Genomic DNA, 25713 nt, shown 5'->3' with positions numbered 1-25713 from the left:
ATTAATCTTAAGTATAAATTAGAAAAATGAAACTTATGGCTCAGTATTAACTTATACGTGGTGTTTTTCAATACTTTACATGCATTTTCTTCATTCTGTTTTTTTTTAAGCTTCCAATTATTTTTTCAGTGTATTCCCATGTGTGGCAGGCAACGCCTATTACATAAACACTTTTCTTAGCCTGTCTGCGTGTTTGGTATTTTTATGCTTGGGCAATTAAACAAAATGTACGTACACATGTCTTAGTTAATTAGACTGGCTATCGTTAAAGGGGGGCGTGGTGAGCTAGTCAGTCTGCCTTAGGTTATGCAAAATATGTACAAGATATGGAAATATATATATTACGATATAATATATACAACGTCTGGGTTCACTTGGCAGTAAAAGTTAGGGCGTACGACAAACTAGGCAGTAAACCTAAGGTAATTACAGGGTGCAATGAACCTGAGAAGTTGGCAATTTGTTAACTTCAGCTTAAAGTCCAATCAATAATAGTTTAAGCTTGAGTTTTTACTCAAGGCAAAGCCTTAAGGTTCAGATCGAAAATATTATAGAAGCCATTAGCAACTTTAACATTATTTTATTGTCAAAACAACTTTTAATGAACATTTGTTTTTAATAACTCTCTTTAACCATAATCCCCATTGTATGTAGGCGTCAGTAAACTTAATGAAATCCGTACAAGTGCCGCCTCCAAAACTTAATTTATCTTTCCCATATTTTATCTGGCAAAAAAAATGTAAGCCCTGAAGCAACCTTTCACAATGCCACAAAAATGTGCCAAAAATAAATAAAGTAAAGAAATGACAACAGCAAAAAAATGACAGAAACCCCAGAAGGCAAGACCCAGGCCCAGGCCAAGTGCGCCAATTTGAGGCGGAGATGACGTTAATGGAGCAGACAGCAACAGCCGGTCTCAGTTTCAGTTTCAACTTCAGTTTCAGACTCAGTTTCAGCCGCATTTTTAAGCCAAGTTTCAATGAAACTGAGAGCGGCGAGGCATGCGCATGCGCAGCTACCGCGCAACGTTACGTGATTTACGGTACAGTGAGAGAAAAGTATTGGAAATAAATATACTTTTTATATATTTTAAAGCTACCTTGAATAATTTGTATTAACTTTTATGGATTTTATATAATAAATCATGAATAAACATATAAATATCAATTTTATTTTTATTTGATCCAATTTCCTTCTCCAAAGAGTCGCCCGAAAATAGCTTCCTTTCTTGCTAAATCTTAAAGAGCATAATAAACTTTACAAATTATACATTTTTCTGCCTGTGTAAAGCCACAGCTCCCTCGGAGAGCGCCAACTCCCTCGAAATTTTAAGCGCGTGTTGCACAGCCGAAAGCCACACACTCTCGATTTTGGCTCAGTTGCCGTGCAGACGCGCAGCGGACCAGTTGTCCGCAGTCGGTTTTTGGATTGTCAATTGTCTCGTCGAGAAGGGAACTCAAACTCATCGCCGAATTGCAGTGAATTGAACCAAAAAATACGTTAGTTTAATTACACCATTCGTATGTGCGATGTGTTGGCCGGGCTTTGGCTACATTACTTTGCCGAAAATAGCAAGAGACCGTTTTGGAGTCAACTAACTTTCATTTTTATGCGATACGAAAATTTCTGCGCGATGTTTGCTCAGGTTATTAACAGCAATTTCGGTCAGTTAGCGTGTAAATGCAAACTTTACAGCCACAAAAAATATGAACTTCCAAGCCGAAAGAAGACAGAAATCAATCAAAGCCTAAACGAGACAAGGCCAAAGTGAAAAAAACGCAGTTAAAGCCAAGGCACAAATATAAATAAATAAAGAAGAAAAAACCCGAAAACAAAAACAAAATAAAAAACCCAACAACAAGACAAAACCTCATTGAACAAAAGTGAGAGTGATTTCCAAACCCAACGTTTTTTTTCTGTTGGTGGTTGAGTGAGTGAGTGTGTGTGCCTTGTGTGTGTTTGCATATCGCATCGGAATCGAAATCGCGTAAACAAAAGCGGCTAAAACGAAAAACTTGGCAACAAAATATTTCAAATATTTGTCCAAATGACGCACCTGTTAGCCGCTTTTCAAGCGGCAACTGACCAACCTCAAGTTGCCAGTCTGGTTTCTGAGTGTTGCGCAAACTTGGCTTTTTGGTGCTTGTGAAATTCTGCAATATTTTTCTTACCAATATATATCTGTTATAACTATGAAGTAATCGATGCTGTCCGTGTGTGTAATTGCAGTTTGTTGTGGCGACTCCCTCAACCCTCATCCCCACATAAATGCTGCAGACTGGCCATGATGTCTTGGCCAAAACAATGGGGCTTCGCTAGCCTCTGGCTGCCGCTGCTGCTGCTTGGCCTGCTCTGCAGTAAGTTAATACTGAAGAAATCCGGTCCAACCACATACGAGTAGTCGGTCCTCGCGATCTCGAGTGGCTTCATCTGGTGTACTTTGGCCAAACTCTAACTCTGCCACCCAGAGTCAGCGAGTTCCGAGCCCCAACTTGTTGCCGGTCTTTGTGTCAAGGTCGACGGATCGCCGTCGATGTTGTTTGGTCTGGGGACAAGTCTATGCACAGAAAGAAATATTGAGCATTAAATTAAGGTTAATTGGATATTATATTAGGATTAGATAAAGATAATAAATATATTTGTAATATTATAGAAGCAGAAAGTTAAATGTGAGCTTTATGCATTTCGGAATTTTAACTTTAATAATATAGAGTGAGAAGTTTATCACTAATAATAATCAAAATAATTTATTTTAAAAAAGAATTCACTATTTAAAACATCAAATTATTATCATATAAAGATTAAATTAAAATTTTTATAAAGCACACTTAATTATATTTATATTCTTCTAATTTTTGTTTGTGTAATTCTCATTGCCATCAGTTTCCAGTTCAAATATGGTAAGGTTTTGGTTTTATGAGTACAGTTGCTTAATAGTTCTAGATTAAATTACTTGTTTAAAGATCAAAGCACAAAGAGCAAATCTATTAGTTAATTTAATATGATTTTATCACAGCTCACAAAATTTATGGAGCTAAACTCCAGACACATTAATTATTTGGTTTAAAGTCTTATGAACAGCCATGACTTACCATAGAGAATAGTTATTTTTTAACTTCGATTTTTTTTAGTTTTTATTGGGTTAAAAAGGTAGCAGTTGCTTATTTATTTATAATAAGCTAACAATTAAGATTTTGCGGAACATCATCATGCGCATCATTAATAAGAAAGAAAAGAAAATCTCAAATCATTGTTTCGAAGATACATAGCATATTTTCTTAAGGGACTTGCTTATAATTTATTACCTTAATCTAATATTATTCTATTAATAAAACCCAACTTTTTTCTTGGAACTCCCCGAATTTATACTGACCTTCAAAGTGAAACGACAAATCCAAGACCCGTAAAAACCTGAAGCATTCGCTTTGTTGCTCATCTCTGAATTCATAAGACCAAAATCCAAGACCATAAACGCGGTTACATAAGGCGACCTAAAAATCACTGGCCGTAAAAAAAAGCAAAATAAAATTTACATAAGTGCTGCGGCAAAGGGGCTCGACAGATAAAATCAATTAAATATCTCTGTATATACTTACAGCCCAAGATGTATCCACTTTCATTGTGCCAAGGGAACTGCCCTCCATACTGTCCATAGTTTACTCCAACATACCGCCGATCAAGAAGGGTGAGCCTACTTTCCTTTCTCTCCTTGGGTGATTAATGAGATCTTGATCTCGTAACACAGGAACGGATTCCCGCTTGGGCTTTGGCTTTCGCTTGGGGGAGCATGCCGACTTCCAGGTGATGGTGGAACTGGGTCCCCAGAAGGAGACCCGACCCATTGGTGAGCCCAGCCAGGATGATCAGTCGTTCAATAAGCGCCAGGTGAGCTCCAGCGATCAGAAGGCCCTGCTGCGACAGCTCTACCGCCAGCAGGTGAAAAAGGAGGCCGAGATGTTAATGACCTCCACGGAAAGGAATGCGGCCAGCTGGCTGGAGACCTGGTCCAATGGCATGAAACCGCAAAAGCCGCAGAGGCCGAAGGATAAGGCCAAGAGTCGTCCGGTAAAAGAAAGTCCAACGCCGCAGCTGCAAGATCCCGCCAGCGCCATGCAGCAGCTGCAGTTGCTCTACAAGATGGCCACCAGCAGTACCAGCACCACCACTGCTCCTCCTTCTACTCCAGCTCCTGCTCCTGCTCCTACCTTCACTGGAGGCTCCCTTAACCTGGGCTTTAAGCTGCCGCCTCCTGCTCTCAGCCAGGACACCAACACGTTGAGCAGCATCAATTCTGAGCCAGTGAAGAGTCCAAGTGAGATTACCAGGGAGCTAATGGATGTCAGTCTGGAGGATACTTAGGTTGTGCAACTAACTCTAGTTATTAATTAATCACTAAATATACACACTAGAGTGTGTGTGTATGGGTGCTTAGCAAATCTGTGTGTAGCATGGCTTAGCTACGTTTTCTGTAAATAAAAACTAAACTTAAGTTAAGAAATCTTTTAGTTGCGACAGCCGAAAAGTAGGCAATGAAAAGAGCAGGAAATAAAGTTGGTAATTACCTGATACATGTAAAAAAGTTGTTTGTAAAATAAAATTGGTTTACATTTACACAACATCCGTTTGTTTTTTAAATTTAAAACATGTTATTGGATTACAGTTTAGGGTTTTATAAATGTTTTAAATTTTATCAACGTCAAATAATTATATCACCATTATCATCACTAAAACACCATAGCACAACAAAACCCCAATCTACACTCTTACCAATATAAATTAATGAACAGATAAAGTTAAATATTGTATATAGTTCTTGTTGGCAGTTATATAGTATTTTATTTTAAATATTTAAATTCTAATTGCACCACTGCGTATACGTAATTTTTGTGGACTCTGCTTAAAACCCTTTAATACTTATCTTTAAGTTCTTTTCATGAATTAATGAATATTTATTCAGAAAAAGGACTATAGGTTTTATTTGTTTGGTTGCTTTATTATTGCTCGATTATTTAAATATCAATAAATATATATGTATGCTAATTTCTTGGGAACATATATTTTTAGAAATGTTATAACTCGGCCAAAAATGCATTAATTTCAATTCGGAAACCTTTCCTATACTTGTTTTTACTAGGTTTTTAAATTTAAAAAATTCAAATTTTTGTCGATTTTTGTCAAATTTTAATGATGTAACCTCTTTTTTGCAAAAATCGAAAAATTTTCAAAATTTTTTTTCAACCGGGGATAGATAGATCGATTCAGCTGTTGATGCTGATCAAGAACATATATGATTTATGGGGTCGGAAATGACTCCTTCACATAATAGCAAGCTTCTAAATAAAATTATTAAACCTTGAAAAGGGGGATTTTCAAAGAGTTACTATTTCTGTGTAATAAATAGTAATTCCCTTTTCCCGCATGATTTTATGAAATATAAAATGCAATTTTAACATTCAGCTAAATAATAGCTTGACTTCTTCTTTTCTTTTTCCGAGTTACTCTTTATTAAGAACTTAGAAAATGTTTAAATTAATTACATAAATAATCAAGTATAGTACAAAGTTACATATGGTTTAATAATCAACTTAGCTACACTATCGTCGTATCTGTATGTGTATGGTTTTATTTTCGCTACTTGCATAAGTATTGTATTTTTTTGTTCATCTAAACTAAACCATAGTTAGGGCTACTTTAATATAAATTAAACGAAACATATAGAGCACAGAGTGGATACTTTTCTACTCCATGCTCTCTGCGGACATACAGAATACTATAATGATTTAGGCTACAGATACATATTATATATATAATCATATATATATATGCATATTGTTACAGTTACAGACATAGACGTAAGTAGCTTGCGATTAGCTAGCTCTAAAGTAAATATTACTTATAAATATAGTCAATTTCCATAAAGCAGACATGGGCATCGGTGTACAATGTTTGTTGTATGAGAGTTGTTTTGTGTATGTTTTTTGTTTAAAGAAACCTTGCTCAGTATCTCTAAAATATAATGTCTTTCATTCATGTTTTTTCTCCTGTTTAAGGAAAATTGAAATTCCCGTAAATCTCAGACGTGCTTCGTAGCAACAACTATAACTTGTGCGGATGATGTGTGTATGGTGGATTGGAGATGGTGCTGCTGGTGGGATGTTCATTTCCCAAGGGTTTTCCTTCCTTTACACCTAGGGTTTTCCAAATCACTTGTCGTTCTTAAGGGGCACACCCTCCTCCTGGGTGACATCGCTGATCTTAACACGCTCTGGTGGATTATTCCAGGGCTGAAGTTCACCGCTGCCCAGAATGGCAAAGACCACGGCTCCCGAGATATAGGTGGCACCCAAAATCCAGAATACAATTTGCCATTGATGGAAGGATTTCTAGGGAAAAGAATAAAGAATTAAAGATTTCCCTATGGGTTATTACATATGTAAACTCACATCATGGTAGGTGAGTGCTCCCACCATCCACGTGGATAGGAAACCACCAAAGGAGGACAGTGTGTTGGCCAGCCCGAAAATGGTTCCACCAAAGTTGGGTGCAATATCCAAACCATTGCCCAGATAGCCAGCAGTGACAGCTCCATGAGCAAACAGGGCCAGCGAGAAAATGGTAACAGACCAGGTGGCATCATAGCCTAGGAACACCTGCAGAATCATCAGCAGGCCGGGAATGACAAGAGCTGTAATTAAAATAAATGAATTATAAATTAGTATATCTATTATAAATAATTACCAATAAAACCTAAACTAGCGCCTGCAGAAAATTATATTTCTGTTGAACTTGAACTTATATATATTTTGTTTTATTTATATTTATAGTCTCTACAGCATTTATATTTATTTTGGCTCTGGTATTAAGTTTAATGACAGAGGTTTTCTCTAGAAATATTTATTATAGAATTTATGAGATTTTGTTGATAAGTAAAAGAATAATAATTCATTGACAAATAAGTTGTATGGTGACAAAAGAATACAATAAAATCCTTCCTTACTAGCTAGGTTACTAGCTTCTATAGTTTCATATACCAAGACTATGACTTAATTAACCTCAACTATATGCCATTTATTCCCTTTTTTCACTCACCAAAAGTGGTAAACAGCTTCCTGGTGGCTGTCGTGCTCAGTGTGCCCTTTTTGCGCAGGTAATCAGCCAGGTAGGACGAGGCCACCGCCATCACGTACTTGCCCAGATAAGGCAGCGACGAGAACAGCCCGTTCTGCAGAAGGTCACAGATTATTAGTAAAGATAAAGTCCAAACTGTCGGTTAATTAACTCACCTGCTTGATGTCGAAATGCAGGATCTGGGACATGAAGGTGGGCAGTTGATTGACCACCGTGAAGAAGCCAAAGACAGCCAGGCCATGGCAGATGATGATGGCCCAGACAGCCGGCGAGCAGAGCAGCTGTCCCCATGGGACATGGCTGGGACGCTTCTTGGAGGTGGTGGTGCCAATGGCCTCCTCAATCTCTCGCCTTTCCTCGGCCGTAATACGGGGATGTGTGGCCGGAGTCTCATACACAAAGGTGAACCAGGCCAAGGACCAAAGCAAACCCACGGCTCCTGTCAGATAGAAGACACTGGCCCAGCCAGCAACGGAGATGAGGTAGCCGCAAATGGGCATGGTAATGGCGGCACCCAGAGAGGAGGCTACAAGAATTAATAATAATTTAAGTAAATATCGAATAAACTTGTTAAAAGTTACTGTAACCTACCCATCATATTGGACATGAACTTGGAGCGCTCCATGGGCGGAATCCAGACGGCGGCCACCGGATGAATGGCTGGCCAGGAGGCACCCAGCATGAAACCCAGCACCACTCGCACCACAATCAAAACCACATAGTTAATGTGCGCCGCCAGCGGCGTGATTAGGGTCAGGAGACTGGCCCACAGCATGGAATGTCCAAAGACTCGTCGTCCGCCAATAAGCTCCGCCAGACGTCCACCTGGCAGTTCGGTTAGGATATAGCCCCAGAAGAAGCAGCCCAGCACAAAGTTGGTCTGGTAGGTGTCCCAGGGAAAGCGCTCCTCGTACACATCCACGCCATCCGGACTGGATGTGGTCACAGCAGAGGAGGAACTATTACCCGCCGTGCCATTCCCCGCCAGAGTTCCATTCTCCGACGAATCAGTGACATTTGGCCGGACCATGTCCACAATCGCTATGGTTAGGTTGACTCTGAGGGCATAGTTCAGCATGAAACCCAGCATGGTCAGCAGGTTCAGTACTTGGCGGCATGACAGGAAGTCTGGAAGAGAAGCAAGTAAATTGGCATTAGATAAGGTATATAAAGCAAGGTCGGGCATTGCTACTTTGCGAAAATATATAAACCGAGACTCGTTGTCGTCTGGGTCGTCGAAAGGTTAGACACTTAAAATTCACCAGTGAAATGTTTTTAAAGCGAACAAACATCAGGCGACTGACTAGAGTCAAGTTAATCCGAAGCAAAACCCAGATTTTTGATAACAAAACTTGGCTTCAGTTAATACGTTTCAGCAGAAGATTATTGAGAAGAACTTGGTTTAAGTTAACTAACTATAATCTTGACATTATTATAGCTTTTCATTAATAAATAATAATCAATCCAGTTAATCCAATCAAAACCGAAACCTCTACATCCATAAATCCTTTTATAAAACCCCTTTTTGTTAACAATCATGTAAAACTAAAACACTATCAGGTTTTGGGCCCTGCTCACCCAACCTATAATTATCTGATGTAATCGGTTGTTTTCATTACACGATATCAGGCCCAGATAAACGCATTAATTACCGGCAACTAATGGGCCAATAAAATCACAGTGACAGCGACGTTAACTTTGCCGGGGATGTGACCTCAATAGCAAATCCACCGAAAGGCAAATTCATTTGATTTGAGAATCACTGAGACTCGCTGTGTGTGAGAGTGGGTGCAGTGGCTCCAAGAGGAGTTGAATCAGCGGAGGATCATTAAGTGGTGTCCATAATCACTGCCGGCTACTTTCCGCCTGTCATCTTGCCCCGAGTGTCAGCGGACTCTCTTCTTTTTTTTTGGCGGTTATTAAGTGGCAAAGTGCATTGCTCGAACCGAAGCATATATAAATTTTCGAGTGCCGTTGAACTCCATTTGAGTGTATAAATTTATAATCTGACCGAAGGCTTATTGATCGGCGATAAACTCGCTCCAGACGACTTTCCCAGCAGCAGCAGCAGCTATAGATTTGCTATCAGCTGGACAGCAGACTATCGGGGCCAGTCTATCACCTGTCTGGCTCAGGTGCTTACTGCCACCCCCCTAACCCTAGATTCCAGATTATAGCCTCAATATCATGTTAATGTCATGCAAAATGAGAGATATATAAAATAAAACACAACAGCACTCTAGTCTAGACATCGTCGAGCTTCATCAAAAGCGGCGGCGCAACAATAAACCGAGACACTCAACTTGTATTCAAATTAGCACTCGAAAATAACCGAAACTGAGGCATCACAGAATAAAAAAAAGAAGAATAAAATATAAAAATAACTAGTCATGTTTGCTATAAATTCTCAAAAACCATATAACCAGAAAAACGTGCCCAAAATAATACACAACGCAAAAAATCGGCAAGGTTTTAGACTTATAATACAAGTTTTGGTTCAATTTGGAGTCAAAGTTTTCGAGGTTTTTTTGAGGTTTACGTCAATGGGAAAGTTTAGATCATTAATGAACAATATATATCGATCTCTGTTAATTTCTGGGACATGTCTTGACACCTCTAGAAAAACGATGCTAAAAGAGCGTGTGCCACAAATTACCGCCACTAAGGATTGATACCAGTTTTAGGCAGGATTTTAATATAAATCCCAAATTAATATACAACTAAATTCTTTACTATATAAATTAAGCAAACATTGGATAAGTTTTAAAAATTCTATAACAAAATTTATGAAGATATTTGAAATATATTCAAGTTTCTTTACAGTTGTCTTCCAGTTAAATTAATCAAACTTAATCAAATTATCTACTCATTTGGCTGGTAATCCCATTCATAATTTAATTAAATTTGTATATAGGCTCTAATTTATGTTAATGAACTCATCAAGGGTTTTCTCTAAGCAGATCTTAGTCATCATCTGAGGTCGTAACTCCTTCCAAGAATCTTAATAATCCAAAACAAAAAACTGGTTTGCCTCCAAGAGCAGAAGCCAAAGTCTCTTTGATTAATTGTTGCCTCAAACTGTTCTTTTGGACATCATTTGTTTGCCGCCAAAAAAAACTATTTCTGTTTTTGTTTTAGTTCTTATTCTCCTTTTTCTTTTTAGCAATAAATTAGCCGAAGGCTAAAGCTTAATGTTTACAACCAAGAAAACCGGCTGAAAATAAAGCTCCACAATATTTTGGTTTGACAAACTGTTTCTGGGAATTTTCAAATTAAACATTGAAATTGGAGCCTAAAGTTTGGGATCTTTTTCACATTTTTTCGCACTGATCTTTAAAGCATTTATTGGCTTTTTGCTTTACTTGAAACAAGTTCCTCTGAAATACATAAAAAAAGAGACCCAATCAGACATCAAAGAAGGGCAAAAACTTATAAATAGCTTGCAAATAAAAACGTGATAATGGAAATACTTTAATTTTTATGGCGCGAGGAAACAAGTGCATTTTTTTGGGGGTTCATTGATTTCTCGAGCGGTGAAAACTGCAAAATTATTCAACAAATATTTTAATTAATTCACAGCACTTGAAGGGAAGATGATGTGTTTTTATTTAAATTATTTCAAAAGACGCATATCCGGCACTTTTAGTTGACGCAAAACAAATTTTAAAACATTTATAAGTACATTTTCCACAAGATGTTCGCTCTCGTCTGGCGTTTCTTCTATTCTATATAGTATGCTATATTCTATCTGTTTAATCTGTGTAGATGCCGCTTTCCTTTACACTTTCGGCATTCTATTTTTGTATAAAAGCAAAGATCTTTGAATGCGGGCACTGGGTACACACCCTCCTCCGATAATCCCACAGCGATTCTCTCTCTCGCGATTCCTGACCTTCAAAAATGGTTCACAAATCACCACAAAAAATGTGGGGGCAACGGGTGAGAGTGGCGGTGAAAGTTAACCCACCTATATCGTCATCGATTTAATATATGTATATATTTTCTCTTATAAAAAATAATACAAATAACGCATGTGATCTGGTGGAATGTCCTCAACTTTTTTGCGTGGGCCTCAAATGAAAATTTTCCACTGACGTTCCTGTTTGCCAGCCTTGTTCGTTGTTGTGAAATTCGGTTAAAAGTCCGGGCCATCGACGTCACACTAATAATGCGCACTATTCTGTCAAGGTGCCAAGACAGTTTTTTAATTTTTTTGTCATGGGACTAGGGACTGGGAGAGGCAACGCGGCGTATGAGTTATGTGCGAAGGCGCGCCAAACCACGAGCCCACTTTTCCGATCTGATTTCCAGCCACATCACCATCACCATCATCATCATCACACCCACATGTGGTAGACACACTTAATTGCTCTTACTGCAAGTTCTCAATTTCTAGTCACTGATATTAAGTAAATAAAACTATTTAAACAAACATATTGTTATTACAATGGGAACACCTGATTATACTGCGCTTCGTATGTTTTTCATTTGGAATATCTTTTAGAATGATCACAAAGACCTTCGGGTAAATAAACGGAAATTAAAGCTTTTAAGGTCATTTTGTGCGAATTGTGTCCATTAATTTATGCATTCTATATAGTATATTTATATATAGTGATTGATTATTGCAAGCTGTCTAAATTTATTTAAGAGACAAATATTATGGACTATATATGACATATATTTGAGTCTAAAGTAAGACAGGAATGCAGCAATTAATGTATTTGTGTATTATTGAATGCAAAATTTATACACATTTAGAATTGAATTAGAAATCGACCATAACTAAGATTCAACGTCAATATTTAGGCAATATTTATACAATTACATTATAATACATTTTATATGATAATTTGTTCTAGAAATGAAAATTAAAAAAACGCGTAGCTAAGCCAAAAATGTATTTATTTCAATTCAAAAACCTGTTCTATACTAGTTTTTATCAGGGCAATAATACTGCATACTCAATTTAAAATGATAAAAATTCAAAACAAATTATTAAATAATAGTTATTTATGCATGTATGCATTTTAATTCAATATATACTTTTAATATTGATTTTTGATATGATTTTCTATGCTTATAAATATCATTCCATGCTAATCTGCTAATTAATTGTCTTTACACCTTGCATTTGGCGCTAATAGTCTTTAACATAATTGCTTTCCATTAATTAAAAATCTACAAAACGCACTGTACTTGCTGCACTCGTGACTAACAAACAACCATATATGGTTGTCTATATCTTTATATATATCCACTATATATATACATTGTTTTGTCGGTTGGATGACATTGCCGCCTGTCGCCTTCTAGTGGCAATTATTGGCTTTGTTATGCTGGCTAACTGCATTTCCGTTTCTAACTGATTTACGGAACTGGCCTCGTTCACATCGAGTGGCTTCTAGGCTCTAGATACATTGACTCTCGATTCCAATTCCCATTCCAAAACGTTGTTTTGTGTGTTTGCTTGGCCAATTGCCATGTTCATGTTCATGTGTAACTGGTTCTACTTCAACAATGCAATAAGCTAATTAATTGCTGAATTATCGTGGCAATTGCTGTTTGTTAAAGCCATATACATCGCACACCCTTCTTCGAGAGGTTGTCAGTCTGTGGATGGAGTGTGTATTCTTATCACTTTTATTGTTGGGTGATTTCCAGCTGCATTGTGTGAGATTTATTGGCCTTTCCAAGGGTCTCTCTCCAGCATTGTCCTAGATTCGATTCGATTGCCTTTCAGAGAAATCTTCCATGGAAATTTACAATTGCACTTGTTGCGCTTTGTTGCGGCCAAAGTGCAATCTCCATATAGATTTACAACAATGTCCCAGACTGATGATGTTGATAATGTCTGGCTAATTTCAGACCACCGACAGGAAATCAAAAAACTTTTTATTCACTCTTTTGCAGCTGTAAATTCGCCAAAGTAAACATCATAAGAGGCACTAACTTAATCTCTGATTCCCAGTATTTGTTACACAGTAATAAATATATAGCTGGCAAAGGCAATTCTAAGGAATTTCATCAAAAGATATGAAAACAAATAGCCCTATAAAAGGGAGTTCTAGGAAAGTCATAAAACTTGAGCAATTCTTTACTTTAGAATCTCTTTAAGATGTATAGGATATCCCTGATTATCCTCTGTGCATCTGAAATCCTCTTGAAATCAGCATAAGCAATGCTTTTTTTTTCCTCTCCACTGCTCATAAATGTATCTTGAAGCTGTCACTTCCTTTGCACTCTACGTATCCGTATCTCAGAAATGCAAACACGTGCCAAGCTAATGAAGAGCTACAGGTTGTAAACAACTTGTCACGGGGTCTCCAACTGCCCCTTCTCTATCTCTATAGACATATATATGTATGTAGTATAATATGTATATAGCTATAATATATATATAGAAAAAGGGGCTCGTCGTCGTTCAGTGGACTCTGGCGGCCTTAGAAATTATTGTTTTCTGCGATCCATAAACACTATCAGCTTTGCTATTTCGCAAATAGTCGAAAACTATAATTATTTCCTGAACTTTGGCACTCGCAAAGCTCGTAAATATGAGACACGCGTTGCCTTGGTAAAACCAGGGGCCGGACTTGGACTATATTTAAACATGAATGTATTAAAAATATTATGGTTATTCGGTAACCTATCAATGGAATGAAATGGAAGCTCTACTTCGTCTCAGTATTTATTATTTTTTTCGTTGATTATCGCATTCAGACAGAGCTCGATTATTCCCCGGGGTCCTCGGGGGTCAAAGCCAGCATTGTTTTCCACTGTCTGAGTTCACTACAGCTTGAGTTTGATTAATTTAGCGACGCATAATTACTGAAATACTTGAAATTTCTGGTCTTAAATAGAGTCATTAAAAAGTGTGCCATGTGCAGAGGAAGTACTAAACACCAAGCACAACCTGAAATTACAAGCAAACTGCCAGTGCAAAACCTAACAATTTCAAAGTAAACAACTCCAAAAAATTCCAAGAAATTCAATTACGTCAATTAAAAGTAATTTTTTGTTATTGAAAAAGAAGAAATATAAAAAAAAACTGGACTTGTCGTGTCTTAATTAATGCATATTTAACAATAATGGCAGAACAATCGAACGTTGGGTGGAGTTCTTACTCATGACATTCATCAATATATATTTATTATTTATCTGAGGGTCTAGTAAACACACACAGCGTCATAGATTGGCAAAAGTTTAATAACAATTTATCGTAGTAAGCGGAATGAATAAAGCACATGCTCATTATTCATTACTTGTGCCCGGGGGCTCTAGCTGGGAGCTGTTTGATTAATTCCAAGCGAAAATGACGACCCGAAGTCTGTTGCCAAGGGTGAATACCCGTCCAGCTCGAATGTATTCAAATGTGGGATTCAAATGGGAATGTGTTCTAAGGCCCATTCCTCCAGAGGGAACTCTGATAAGCATTCAGTTCAGCGGGGAATTGATTCGGATTCTAGACCAAGCTCAATTATTCCCGAGGGAACCAAGTACATCCGTTTATTTAGTACTATTTTAGTACTAAATACTACTGTTTATTTAGCACACAAAACAAATATATTTAATTGCTTTTGAAAGCTTTTTTTGTGGGACACAAAATTTATGGTGAAATACCTTTTTAGAGTGAGAAAAAAATTAACAAAATTGAGAGAACAATAATTATGTCACTTGACTTTAAATAGGTGTTTATTTTACAATTTTAAACCAAATAAAAAATAGTCATGATCATGAATTTACTGAAATGCCTGCACAAATATTTATTTTAAAAGCTTTTCTCTGTTATTATATTTCTAAGCAAAAAGAAAATGATTTAAAGCGCTTTGTTCAGGAAAAGTAAATGATTTAAAGCGGTTTTTTTTAATATTTAAAGTATTATATAGAGTAGACAATTTGTGTATAGAGTTTTTGTATATTCTTCCCCTTCAAAAACACTAAATAAATCCTTCATTTGTTATTTCCCTCTTTTTATCGTATCCTCTAAATCACTTAAACGCCTTCATCGAACTAAACAAACTGCAATGCCAATCAATAATAATAATTGTAAAAAAAGCCATAAAAATCGATCATGAATCACACCTTGCCATATATTTAATTGCTATATCTACAGTTCAGTTCAGGACAAGGTTGGGGGCGTGGGTGCGAATTACACGAGTTTGTAATGAATGACAATACTCTAAACGAATTGCTTTCAAGTTTTTTGTTAATTTTAATTTTAAATGATAATTAAATGCTTAAGTTTTAGAGGGAAAATCACTTTAATTAGCGATAGCTTTTCTGTAAACAAACTGTTGAACTACCCTGTAATTTAGGCGTATAGACTGATTCAAAACAGTCAGTTATAAAAGGGGAGTTTTAAAGTTTTAAAAAGGTTTCTTATATACAATTTTCCTAAAAATGTATTGTAAAAATGCATTTTGTATTATTTATTATATTATATTTAATTTTATATTTAAGTTTATTGTATAATATATTGCCTTTGCTTTTTCTATCCATTTATTCCAAGGTAACTCTTAGTTTAAAGGCTAGAAAATGTAGCTGTATAAAAATTTTGGATTATATATATATATAAACACCTATATATATATATATATATATATATATATATTAAATCTCTACAAATAATTATACACTTTCTTCGTAGTAAAATGTAAAAGAAAATTTAATGTTCAAGGAACCTGTTCTTATTCCTTTTCCTAAATAAAGTGCTTTAAGTTCGTGAAACGCATTTCTCACCTGCCTGCGCCGCCTCCCAATGACTATTTTTTACCTGCTAATTGCTCGCTTCGAGTTTTGATTAGAGCTCTTGGGCTTATCTACAATTCAATACAATGTTTGCTCACGGGACCGACGGAATGTGCACTCGGGCATGGGATCGGAGCTCCCACTGCCCCCCACTTGAATCCCCAAGACCTGTCTGGCTGGATTGTCTGACTCTAAAGTGCTAAATGGCTCATGAGTACGAAAGTACGAATTAAAAACTTAAACAGTCCGATGACTATGCTGATGGGCTATTAAAAATTTCGCCACAACAACAATCGAATCGAATCGAATCGAAATTTAATTGCGAAACGTACTGTTAGTATAACTCAGAAGAATTAAGTCCATGAACTAAACTTTCCATGCGGAATAACGACGACGATTTCATTGACAGCATTTTCAGCGTGTTTAGTTAGCGTGACTGCGCTAATTGGTTTGCATAGTTTATGCGAGTGAGTTGCTCCTCGGGAAATGTCATAACAATGGCGTCATGAGGTCGACCAACTGCGCATCGAACAACTCGAGAGTCACCAAGGCGTGGGCGTGGGTGATAGTCCATATCGATGTCACCGCTTCGGACATTGGAGGAGTGTCACGCTCAGGATGGGATATATACTTATATATATGCGATGTCAACGATCGGTGCTGGAGTCCGTTCCAACCAAAAGTGTGACAAGGTGACGGACGGTGGGCGTAATGATTTCATTTCTGACTATTTTTAGATTGACACAGAAAGGGCTCTACGCATATATCACACCTCCAACAATAGCACCGATAAAGGTAGGTTATTTATATTGATATATGAATTTATTTAATCACAGAGCTTGTGATTTTATTTATTTATGAGCTTTACTACCACTATAAAGATTTATTTTAGCAGGAATGCTACAGAACTCTCTAGTGTTTTGAAATCCTCTTTAACGGCCCGAAAAAGTATGCTACAAAATGTTGCATCCTTAAAAAAAGTTAAGAGCAAAATGAATGAAGGAATACCTCCTTGAAACCTTATAGTTTCTAATAAAATGTGTAAATCAATGTATAAATCTCTGTTATTTCTATAAGAATTATTTGTTATCTTATAAAATATAGTATTTAAGGAATAAATACATTACTTCAACACCAAAAAACATTTACCCGCAATAGAAATCTTCCCCCTCTTCGTATCTTCTCCACAAAAAGGACTAGAGGAAAAACAATACAAACATCAATCAGCATTGAATTTATCAATCAAAAACCAGGCAGCCTCCTTCACATTCATCGCCCAATTGATTTGTAACCTCAATTCAACTTGTCTCGTTGACACCAATCAAATAATCATCAAGCCGTGAAGGAGGAGTTCCTTCTGCTCAATTTGTTTATGTTAACCGAATCTCCATTCAATTGGCCAACTGATGACCATGGCGCGCCCCATTTTTGTATTTTTTTCCCCCCCTTAATATATATTTTTTAATGCCGTCATGTGCGGTTTCTGGGCCCTGTTATCGATGCGCGTCTAGAAACAACAACAAAAAAAAGGGGCTCGGCTGCGGCCTCAGTGCGGTTTACAGACACTTTGTTCTGGCATTTTCTGCTGAGACGACAGCAGGTCGGAAAATATATACAAAACTAGACAAAATTTAGGGTATTTTTATTTAAAAAAAATATTGTTAAGTTTAGGGAAATATTTTAAGCAATTTTGTACCTCTAAAAGGATCCAACATCTTTGAAAAGTATTGTTGCAGCTTGCAAGGCAAATAAATTTGTTTAGTTAATTTAAAAGACATCTACATCTTTAATAAACATTTCCTTAAAACAATTAAATTAGTTTTGCATTAAAAATATATAAATCAAGTTAAGATAAGTATTCCCAGAAGCACTTTAAAATTATAGCTAATAAAATTACCAAAGCTTTATCTATTAAAAATTGCAAAAAATAAGTTCTGGAAAGTTCGCTTTGTTCCCGAGTGAAATACTCTATGCAGACATTAATTTCACAATTTTCCCTCATTATTCCCCTCCACAAACGTTCACCAGTGTGTACTGTCGTTTTGGGAATTTTCACAGGTGATATCATTAACACATTTATCTACTTACTTCGCACTCTGTGCAGTCCTCCTTTCTCCGTGTTGGACATGACTGCCGCCTCTGCAAATGGAAATATACCAGAAATATATCAGCAAATTGTCTTTTAAATTGAAAACGAAATAAGATAATAATCAGGAGAGAAAGAAAAGATATCGAACGATATATTAATAGTCTCAAAAAGTTAATGAATCTTTTTCCCGAGTAACCTAAACGATTTTCATATCTAATCTTATCGCCGTTGGTGTCTCGTGTTCGTACCTGAACGTGCCCACCAATAAGGAGGTCCGACGGGCGGCGTGTCTGTCCCATGACTCAAGGCAATTATATCACAGCCCGAGACTACTTAGCTCATTCATAACTATACCGGATTTCCCCTCTCCCTGACCGTGATCCTCCCTCCTCTCCTCCAGCTCTTATCGCCGGCATGGGCCCCCTTATCGTTCCCGTCTGCGTCTTCAAATATATATGCCGCCCCGAGGAATCAGAGAAAATGCTAAATATAATTGAGACACGAGAATGGGGAACACACACGTATAGTTGGTAAGAGTTCTGTTAACTTGGCTTTTTTCTAGACAAATTGGTAAGAAAAAAAATAAAACTCCCCTAAAGATATAGATAGAGCTATCATTTTGACAGAGTCTTAATTTTTATGATTCAGAGTAAATTTCTATAAGCTTTTAATTTGGACTTGCAAAAGAAATGAATGAGCAAGAACTTCGGGGAATAATTTAATCTAAAATAAGTATTTAATTCAAATAAAAACCCCAAACAAAACGTTACTCTTTTTAAATTTTTATACCTTTGTAGGGTATTATATTTTAAGCAGATTTTCGATAGGATCCTATAATAAACTTCGGCTTCCCAAAGTTAGTTTTATATCTTGCTTTAAGTTACTGTATGTTTAAATATTTTTCTTAATTTTAAAGCAAGTATCTTTCCCATAAAAAAACTTTATTCTTTTGATGTTTTTTTCTACAACAAAATCCCCTGATAATTTTCTCTTGCCCGTGGCCACTATCTTTCCCTGTTCATATCTGCTGGCGCCGCTATAAATTTCCCGGGGAGGAAAATTCGTCAGCATTATGCGATTTGCTTGCATGCTAATTATTGCCAGACACACAGACGTGTCGTACGAACTTGGGGCTGAAGTCAGCAGCGCCTAGCAACTTGAGGACTTCAGGACCAATCAACTAAGTTTCGGGTTGTACAAGCCAAGTTGTTTTAGCCAATTTGTGGTGCAAATATTTGCTGCCGTCTAGGCAACAAAAAAAATAACATAATAAAAATAAAACACACACTAGACCCGCATGTGCAGAAGGGACGCGACACCCATATGTAGGCAAGGACACACCAAATTATTATTATTGTCCTTGCCTGGGACAATATTGGGCATGTTATTAACCCAATGAAAAGCGGCATCTGTTGTGTGGGCATTGACTATATACGACTTCTATATACGCACGTCATCGTCTTCCGACTTTTCTATATACAAAATAAACCCGTATAAAATTTAGCCTGGGCTGAGTTTTCTCGCGGGGAGGGAGGTCAGCAGCATCTCGCATAAAAAAGCTGTTATATGGCTATAACAGATATTATTAGTCACCGAAAAGCCAATACAACATTGTATACATTTTATCGGAACAACAAACAATTGCTTAATATATGTGTTTTCTTTTGTTTGTTTACAGAGAACCCACAATGTGGTTGATGTTGTATCAGTTTCACTGTTTATTAAACTTTAAGGTTTTTTTTTGTTTTTATCGCAACTGTTGCGTTAATCTTTGATTCACGATAATTATGAGCTAATATTTTCATATTTTATTAGAGAGAGGCTTGAAAAACTATTTATATTTCTATATAAGTATTATTTTTTTAAATGGATTGATACCAAAAACACAATAAATTTCTCAAATTCTTATCTAAATTAACTGGGAAATCAGTTTTCTTAAAATTACACTTTGTTAAACAAATTTTGAACTTTGTAAATAATATTTTAATATATTTATAGTATCATAAGATACTAGAGGCACTTTAAATTAATGTATTACTTATTTTCAAGCATTATGACTGAAAATTATAAATATTAAATGATGATTTCAAAGATAATGTCGAGTTTTTTGAAGCACTAACTACTTTAAATATTACTTTAAATACTACTTTAAATATTAATAAATAAAACTCAAACACCATCACTTTATTTCAATCAAATACTAATTCTAAGCCACTTTAGAAACCTAAAAACTGTTAGAGCAATAAATTAACATTGACATTTTTTATAATTTTCAAAAATTGTATTTCAATATCTGGTTTTTTATAAATATTTTCTAATTAAAAATTAAAAATCACGCATTCTCAACAGCCTTTAATTTACTTTAAAACTCTCACTACTCCCTAAGCCCTTTAAAAACCCCATCAGAAAACCAGAACAATTTAGTTTTGAAGCCCAATTAATCGCCACTTGGCAATAAATAAGTATAAATGCAACACACTCGACACAGTTTGTTGATAATAATATTTGCATTAAGTGTGCAACGACACCCACCTCTTTCTGCACTCGACGTTAACCGCAGCAACAACTAACTAACGACGTTAGTTGCTTTTATGGCAAATTATATAATTTGTTAAGCACAGAAACGGATAACAAATCTATATCTGTATCTGTATAATTTGTTTTAACGCCGATTTGCATATAAAAACAACAGCGAACAACGAACGGAAGCCGCAAGAAACCGCACGTGCGTTCGAAAAACAGTTTTCAGCGGATGATTATTCTTATTTTTGTAGTTTCTGAACAGATTAAGTAGCAAGATCGCAGCACTCCCGGACAACAGGCAGTTTTTTACTTAATTTTTATTATTTTTAGAGTATTAAACGGACAGCTGTTGATTATTTTTGAAACAGAACTCGGGAGGTGGTGACTTCTGTTGGCGCAAGCGCAGGCGATTCTAGAACTGAGTCGAACGATATTCAAAGTTGGGTTCGAACTCGAAACTGCTCACTCGAAGCGTTGGAACTGAACTGAAAATGCGGCCTGCTCGACGGCGCCTTTTTCTGTCTTTCCTCGGGCTGACGCCGACAGCGCTGCCCGCCGCTCATGTTGCTGTGGAGTGTTGTTGCTTCGCTTGCTGCTTTGGGGCTTTGGGTCTGTCTCTGTCTCTGCCGCTGTCTCTGCCTCGGTCGCTGCCTCGGCTGACGTTCGTCGGTCGACGCCGCCTTTGGCTTGTTGTTCGTGGGATGCAAAATTCAAATTCTTGCGCCGTTTATTTTATTTTTATGCTGTACCTTAATTCTTCTCTCCTCTTGCCATCTTTCTCCTCTCTCCGCTCTGCTCTCTTTCTCCTCCTGCTCCTGCTCTTTCTCCTGCTCTTTCTCTTTCTCCTGCTCCGCTCCTTACTTTCCCAGCGCTGTCAGTTCGATTACAGCTCGCAGCTGCCATTATCCATTATGTGATCGGTGCAAATCGCCGCGGATAGTTAACGTTAACCCTCCAGCGGCCAATATCGATTAGTGGAGAAATGTGTAAAAATGTGTGAAAATCACCCAAAGCTTATCAGTCAGACGGATTGAAAAACGGCTGGCTAAGCCAGGAAAATAAGAAAAATATATACATATAGTATTCACTACGCTTCAGTTTTGTGGAATTTTGTGAATTTTCGCTTCTGTTTTTACAGCTCTTTGTTCAACTAACACATTTGTTTATTGTAATTATGCATAAACAAATAAATACTTTTTTTGTTTTTTACCCTTGCAGGTTATTAAAATATCAGTCAAAAGCTTGCTAGGCAGTGAATCATATATATTCTTGATCAGCATCAACAGCTGAGTCGATTTAGCCATGTCCGGTTAAAATGAAATTTTCTTAATTTAAAAAAAAAAAAAAATAATAATAGGTTACATCTTTAAAATTTTCAAAAATCGAACGTATTTTTAATTGTCTTATATAATTGTCTATATTTTAATTTGAGTATGCAGATTTAAAACCTTTATAAAAACTAACATAGGAAAGGATTCCGAATTCAATTAATAGATTTTTAGCTGAGGTATTGATTTTTTAAACTTTGATTTGTCAAAAAAAATTATCATAGTAAAATTGTTTCAAATATGCTCATACTGCTTAACTTAGTTATAATATAATTGCATACTGCATTGGTATATAGGCTTCGGCTTCTCTAAGTTAGTTTCCTTTCTTGTTTTAAGCAATTAATTAGGTAAATTGAATATATATTACTAATCAATATATTTTGGGATCAAAGGAACACCCCAGGGAAGTCAATTATAATTACAACTCCATAAAAGATAATAATAGATAAGACACCAAACTGGATCAGATGGAGAACCGCGTCCAACGCTCCACAAGACTGGGCCGCGCCGAGGCCTTGTAACGCTCGTCGAAAATGGGACAGAACTTCTCCGGGAACTTGTGCTGCAGACAGACGATGACCGTCCCGGTGAGATAGTACCGCGGCGGCCAGTTGCATTCGCAGGGCGGTATGCAGCTGGTGCACTGCGTCTGATGGGCCTTCCACTTGCTCATGGTCGTGGCCAGCACCGGGGCGAGGCAGCTGAAGCGCCATGGCAGCCGCAGATCCCGCTCCGTCCAGTCGCAATCGCACGGCGGTACGCATGTCTGGCACATGAGATCCTCCGGCTCCAAGGACTCCGGAAGATGGTGTTCCACCACAGCTTCCTTGCACTTGAACATATTGCTGCGCCGCGCCATACCGATGATCTCGTGGTATTTGTGCTCCCGCTCCCGTCGCAGCCACAGGTACAGCAGATCCCAGTGATCCAGATTGCGAGATCGCTCACGGATCAACTGCATCCTGCGGTACAGATCGCTACGACGCACTTCGTCATAGTTAACGCCAGTCTGGGTGTGGAACAGTAGGTACAGCTCGTTGGGCTTCTCATCTGGCAGCGAGATGCTGGACGAGAACTTGGTCAGCTCAAAGTGGAACAGCATCCGGATGCCATAGGCTATGTGACGGATGTGATCGAAATCCTTGATGTTCATGGCACTCAGGGCGGCGGCATCCAGCAGGAGCAGCTTCCGGCCCGTGATCATGTTCACACGAAAGGTGTTCTGTCAAAGATATTGAAAGTTAAATATTACAGGTAATATATTTTTAAATATTATATAATTTCACACCATGTACTGAGGATAACCGTAGCCATGGATCCAGCGCCTTATGTCCATGTCATCCCATTCGTAGATCGGTGGCAATGGCAGCTTGTCCACCACATTGACGCACAGTTCCACAAGCGTAGCAGGCGTAGCTCTAAACTGGATAGGCACATCGTCCTTATTGTATTTGGGACATGCCTGAAGGTAATCATTGCGTCGGAACTTAAAGGGCGGCATAACCGTGCGATCGGACTTCATTGCCTTTTTCTTGACCTTCTTGACCAGGAACTTGGTGTCCGCTATGCCATAGAGATACGGCATTTTGCTGTAATTTAGTTAACTGCCTTACCGTTTTGGTTAGTTTTGTGTGAAATAAAAACGGAAAATGTAAGGCTTGCTAATGGATGCCAAATACTAAGGGTTGGACTTCAAAGAAAACATCAAGAATGAAATCGAGCATCCCTAAACCCCTGATGAAGCTATAAAGATACTTAATTCCAGACTTTTTCATAAATAAACATGCTCCTAAGGCTGCTTTTAGCCAATTACTATTACCAATTCAATGTTATTTTTTTCCCCAAATGTCATATTTTGAATGGCTTCATGTTTCCACGAGGCATTGCTTCCATGTTTTACCCGCACGCTTTGTGTGCGATGTTCGTAAACAAGCCGGCGGAATCTGGCGCAATCTGAACCCGGCCAGAACCAGGTAGAGATCATCCATCCATAGGTTTACCCCTGCCTGGCCTCACCTGGAAACATCTGTCCGTCAATCAGCACATGCCAAGAAAAAATGTGGTGAGTTATTACCCAGGTAGCTGGGAGTAGATCGATTGTCTTGGATTATTGGTTCCTAACGGTCCTCGGGAGCGTGGATCTTGTATCGCCGTTTGCCAGAGCTGACCATGTGGTTATGCTGCCTGTCAAAATATGGTCAAGGGTAAAGGCCTCCTCCTGCTGCTCCTCCTCCTCCATCCTCTCGGTTAACTGACAGCGCGAATATGTTTGCGGATTATTAATGAGTACCGTGAATACACTCACCTCACTCACATCGCTCGGGGGCCTCATCAGACTGACTCATCGCGGATCGGGGTTCGGATCGGTCTTTTGGGTCTCACGTGACAGCCATATTGTCGGTGATTTTTTATGGAAACACGTTTCTGGCCATTTCAGCCATTTGTCGAGGCCTAATAAACCTCATCAGGTTCATTTGGGTGAATGCTTACCTTCATTAACATGTGCCAGTCAATTTTTATTGTTGTTATTATTATTATTATTATTTTTGCAACAGTTTTATATATATTTCAGCTTAAATTGCGATGACAGTTCGTTTGTTTGTTCATTTCGATTTTAGGGTTTTTTTATTTTGTGGCTACATCAATTAATTCTGTTTGTGAATGTATTTAGCACGAAGTTTCGTTTCGGAACTAAGCACTTGGCACAATGTCCCCAAATGGTGGTGATGATGGTGTCTGAATGGGCGGGCTTTATTGACGGCGGGGCTGGGCGTGGCACTATGTCTGGTTTATAATTTACTGGGATCACAGGGAAAAAAAGAAGAATTGGGTTTAATTATACTCCAATTGCTTTGCGAAAGCCATTAATATGAGTTGGAATACAGTGGTGACTCTGTTTTCGGGAAATTTTAATTAATAAAAAAATCATAAAAATAATTTACTATATAAATGTATAGTATATACTATGCCGGCTATCTATGACCAGTAAGTGACTATAATCAGTAAGGATCAATGAACATTAAGTATTTATGACCAGTAAGTAACTATGATCAGTAAGTAACTCTGAACACTAAGTATCTATGAACAATAAGTAACTATGATCAGTAATTATCTATGACCAGTAAGTATGAATGATCAGTTACTAACTTTGAACACTAATAAACAATGACTTGCAACTTTTGTAACAACACATTTCTGAGATATGGCTGGCAGAGGGTACTTCGTTCCGGGGATGTTAGAACTAGTTGGGAATCATACGATATGATGATATGATGAACATTAAGTATCTGTGACCAGTAAGTAACTCTGAACACTAAGTATCTATGACCAGTAATTAACTTTAAACAGTAAGTAACTCTGAGCAGTAAGTATATATGACCAGTAAATAAATATGATAAGTAAGTATCTATGACCAGTAAGTATGTATGATCAGTTACTAACTTTGAACACTAATAAACAATGACTTGCAACTTTTGTAACACAACACACCTCCGAGACATGGCCGGCAGAAGGCACTTCGTTCCGGGGATGTTTGAACCAGTTGGGAATCATATGATATGATGATATGATAACTATAAACGTTAAGTATCTATGACCAGTAAGTAACTCTGAACACTAAGTAACTATGACCAGTAATTAACTCTGAACAGTAAGTATCTATAACAAGCAAGTAACTATAATATGTAAGTATCATCACTAAGTAACTCTGAACACTAAGTATGTATGAACAATAAGTAACTATGATCAGTAATTATCTGTGGCCAGTAAGTATGTATGATCAGTTACTAACTTTGAACAATAATAAACAATGACTTGCAACTTTTGTAACACAACACACCTCCGAGACATGGCCGGCAGAAGGCACTTCGTTCCGGGGATGTTAGAACTAGTTGGGAA

General features: G+C 37.4%; 3 protein-coding genes and 1 long non-coding RNA gene across 5 annotated transcripts; 2 read left to right on the top strand and 2 right to left on the bottom strand.

The window, feature by feature from the left end:
- Positions 1–1355: 1355 nt before the first annotated feature.
- Positions 1356–4616, top strand: snsl (snustorr snarlik). Its single transcript, XM_020946584.2, has 4 exons — positions 1356–1499; positions 2230–2357; positions 3599–3685; positions 3746–4616. The coding sequence occupies exons 2-4, from the start codon at positions 2285–2287 to the stop codon at positions 4357–4359; spliced, it is 774 nt and encodes a 257-aa protein (XP_020802243.1). The 5' UTR covers positions 1356–1499; positions 2230–2284; the 3' UTR covers positions 4360–4616.
- Positions 4617–5480: 864 nt separating this feature from the next.
- LOC110179150 (sialin) lies at positions 5481–21830 on the bottom strand. 2 transcript variants are annotated; one of them, XM_086830959.1, is made up of 8 exons: positions 21238–21370; positions 20498–21174; positions 17965–18015; positions 7720–8256; positions 7284–7654; positions 7090–7222; positions 6444–6685; positions 5481–6383 (listed from the first exon to the last, which is right to left on the bottom strand). In XM_086830959.1, the coding sequence occupies exons 3-8, from the start codon at positions 18002–18004 to the stop codon at positions 6204–6206; spliced, it is 1503 nt and encodes a 500-aa protein (XP_086687085.1). In that variant the 5' UTR covers positions 18005–18015; positions 20498–21174; positions 21238–21370; the 3' UTR covers positions 5481–6203. The 2 variants fall into 2 exon arrangements, with proteins under 2 accessions (XP_086687085.1, XP_020802198.1); XM_020946539.2 differs by having other exon boundaries at positions 20498–21830.
- On the top strand, positions 8265–11560 carry LOC147644013 (uncharacterized). Its single transcript, XR_015271225.1, has 2 exons — positions 8265–11067; positions 11239–11560. It is a non-coding gene; the product is annotated as an uncharacterized LOC147644013 (long non-coding RNA).
- Positions 21831–22170: 340 nt separating the features above from the next.
- Positions 22171–23832, bottom strand: LOC110179166 (uncharacterized). The gene is made up of 2 exons (XM_020946563.2): positions 23105–23832; positions 22171–23038 (listed from the first exon to the last, which is right to left on the bottom strand). The coding sequence occupies exons 1-2, from the start codon at positions 23399–23401 to the stop codon at positions 22280–22282; spliced, it is 1056 nt and encodes a 351-aa protein (XP_020802222.2). The 5' UTR covers positions 23402–23832; the 3' UTR covers positions 22171–22279.
- Positions 23833–25713: the final 1881 nt, after the last annotated feature.

Source organism: Drosophila serrata, unplaced genomic scaffold, assembly GCF_035046125.1.
Source record: "Drosophila serrata isolate PLE 108 unplaced genomic scaffold, ASM3504612v1 contig_240, whole genome shotgun sequence".
Classification (NCBI taxonomy): domain Eukaryota; kingdom Metazoa; phylum Arthropoda; class Insecta; order Diptera; family Drosophilidae; genus Drosophila; species Drosophila serrata.
This window is presented reverse-complemented; position numbering and strand designations above follow the sequence as displayed.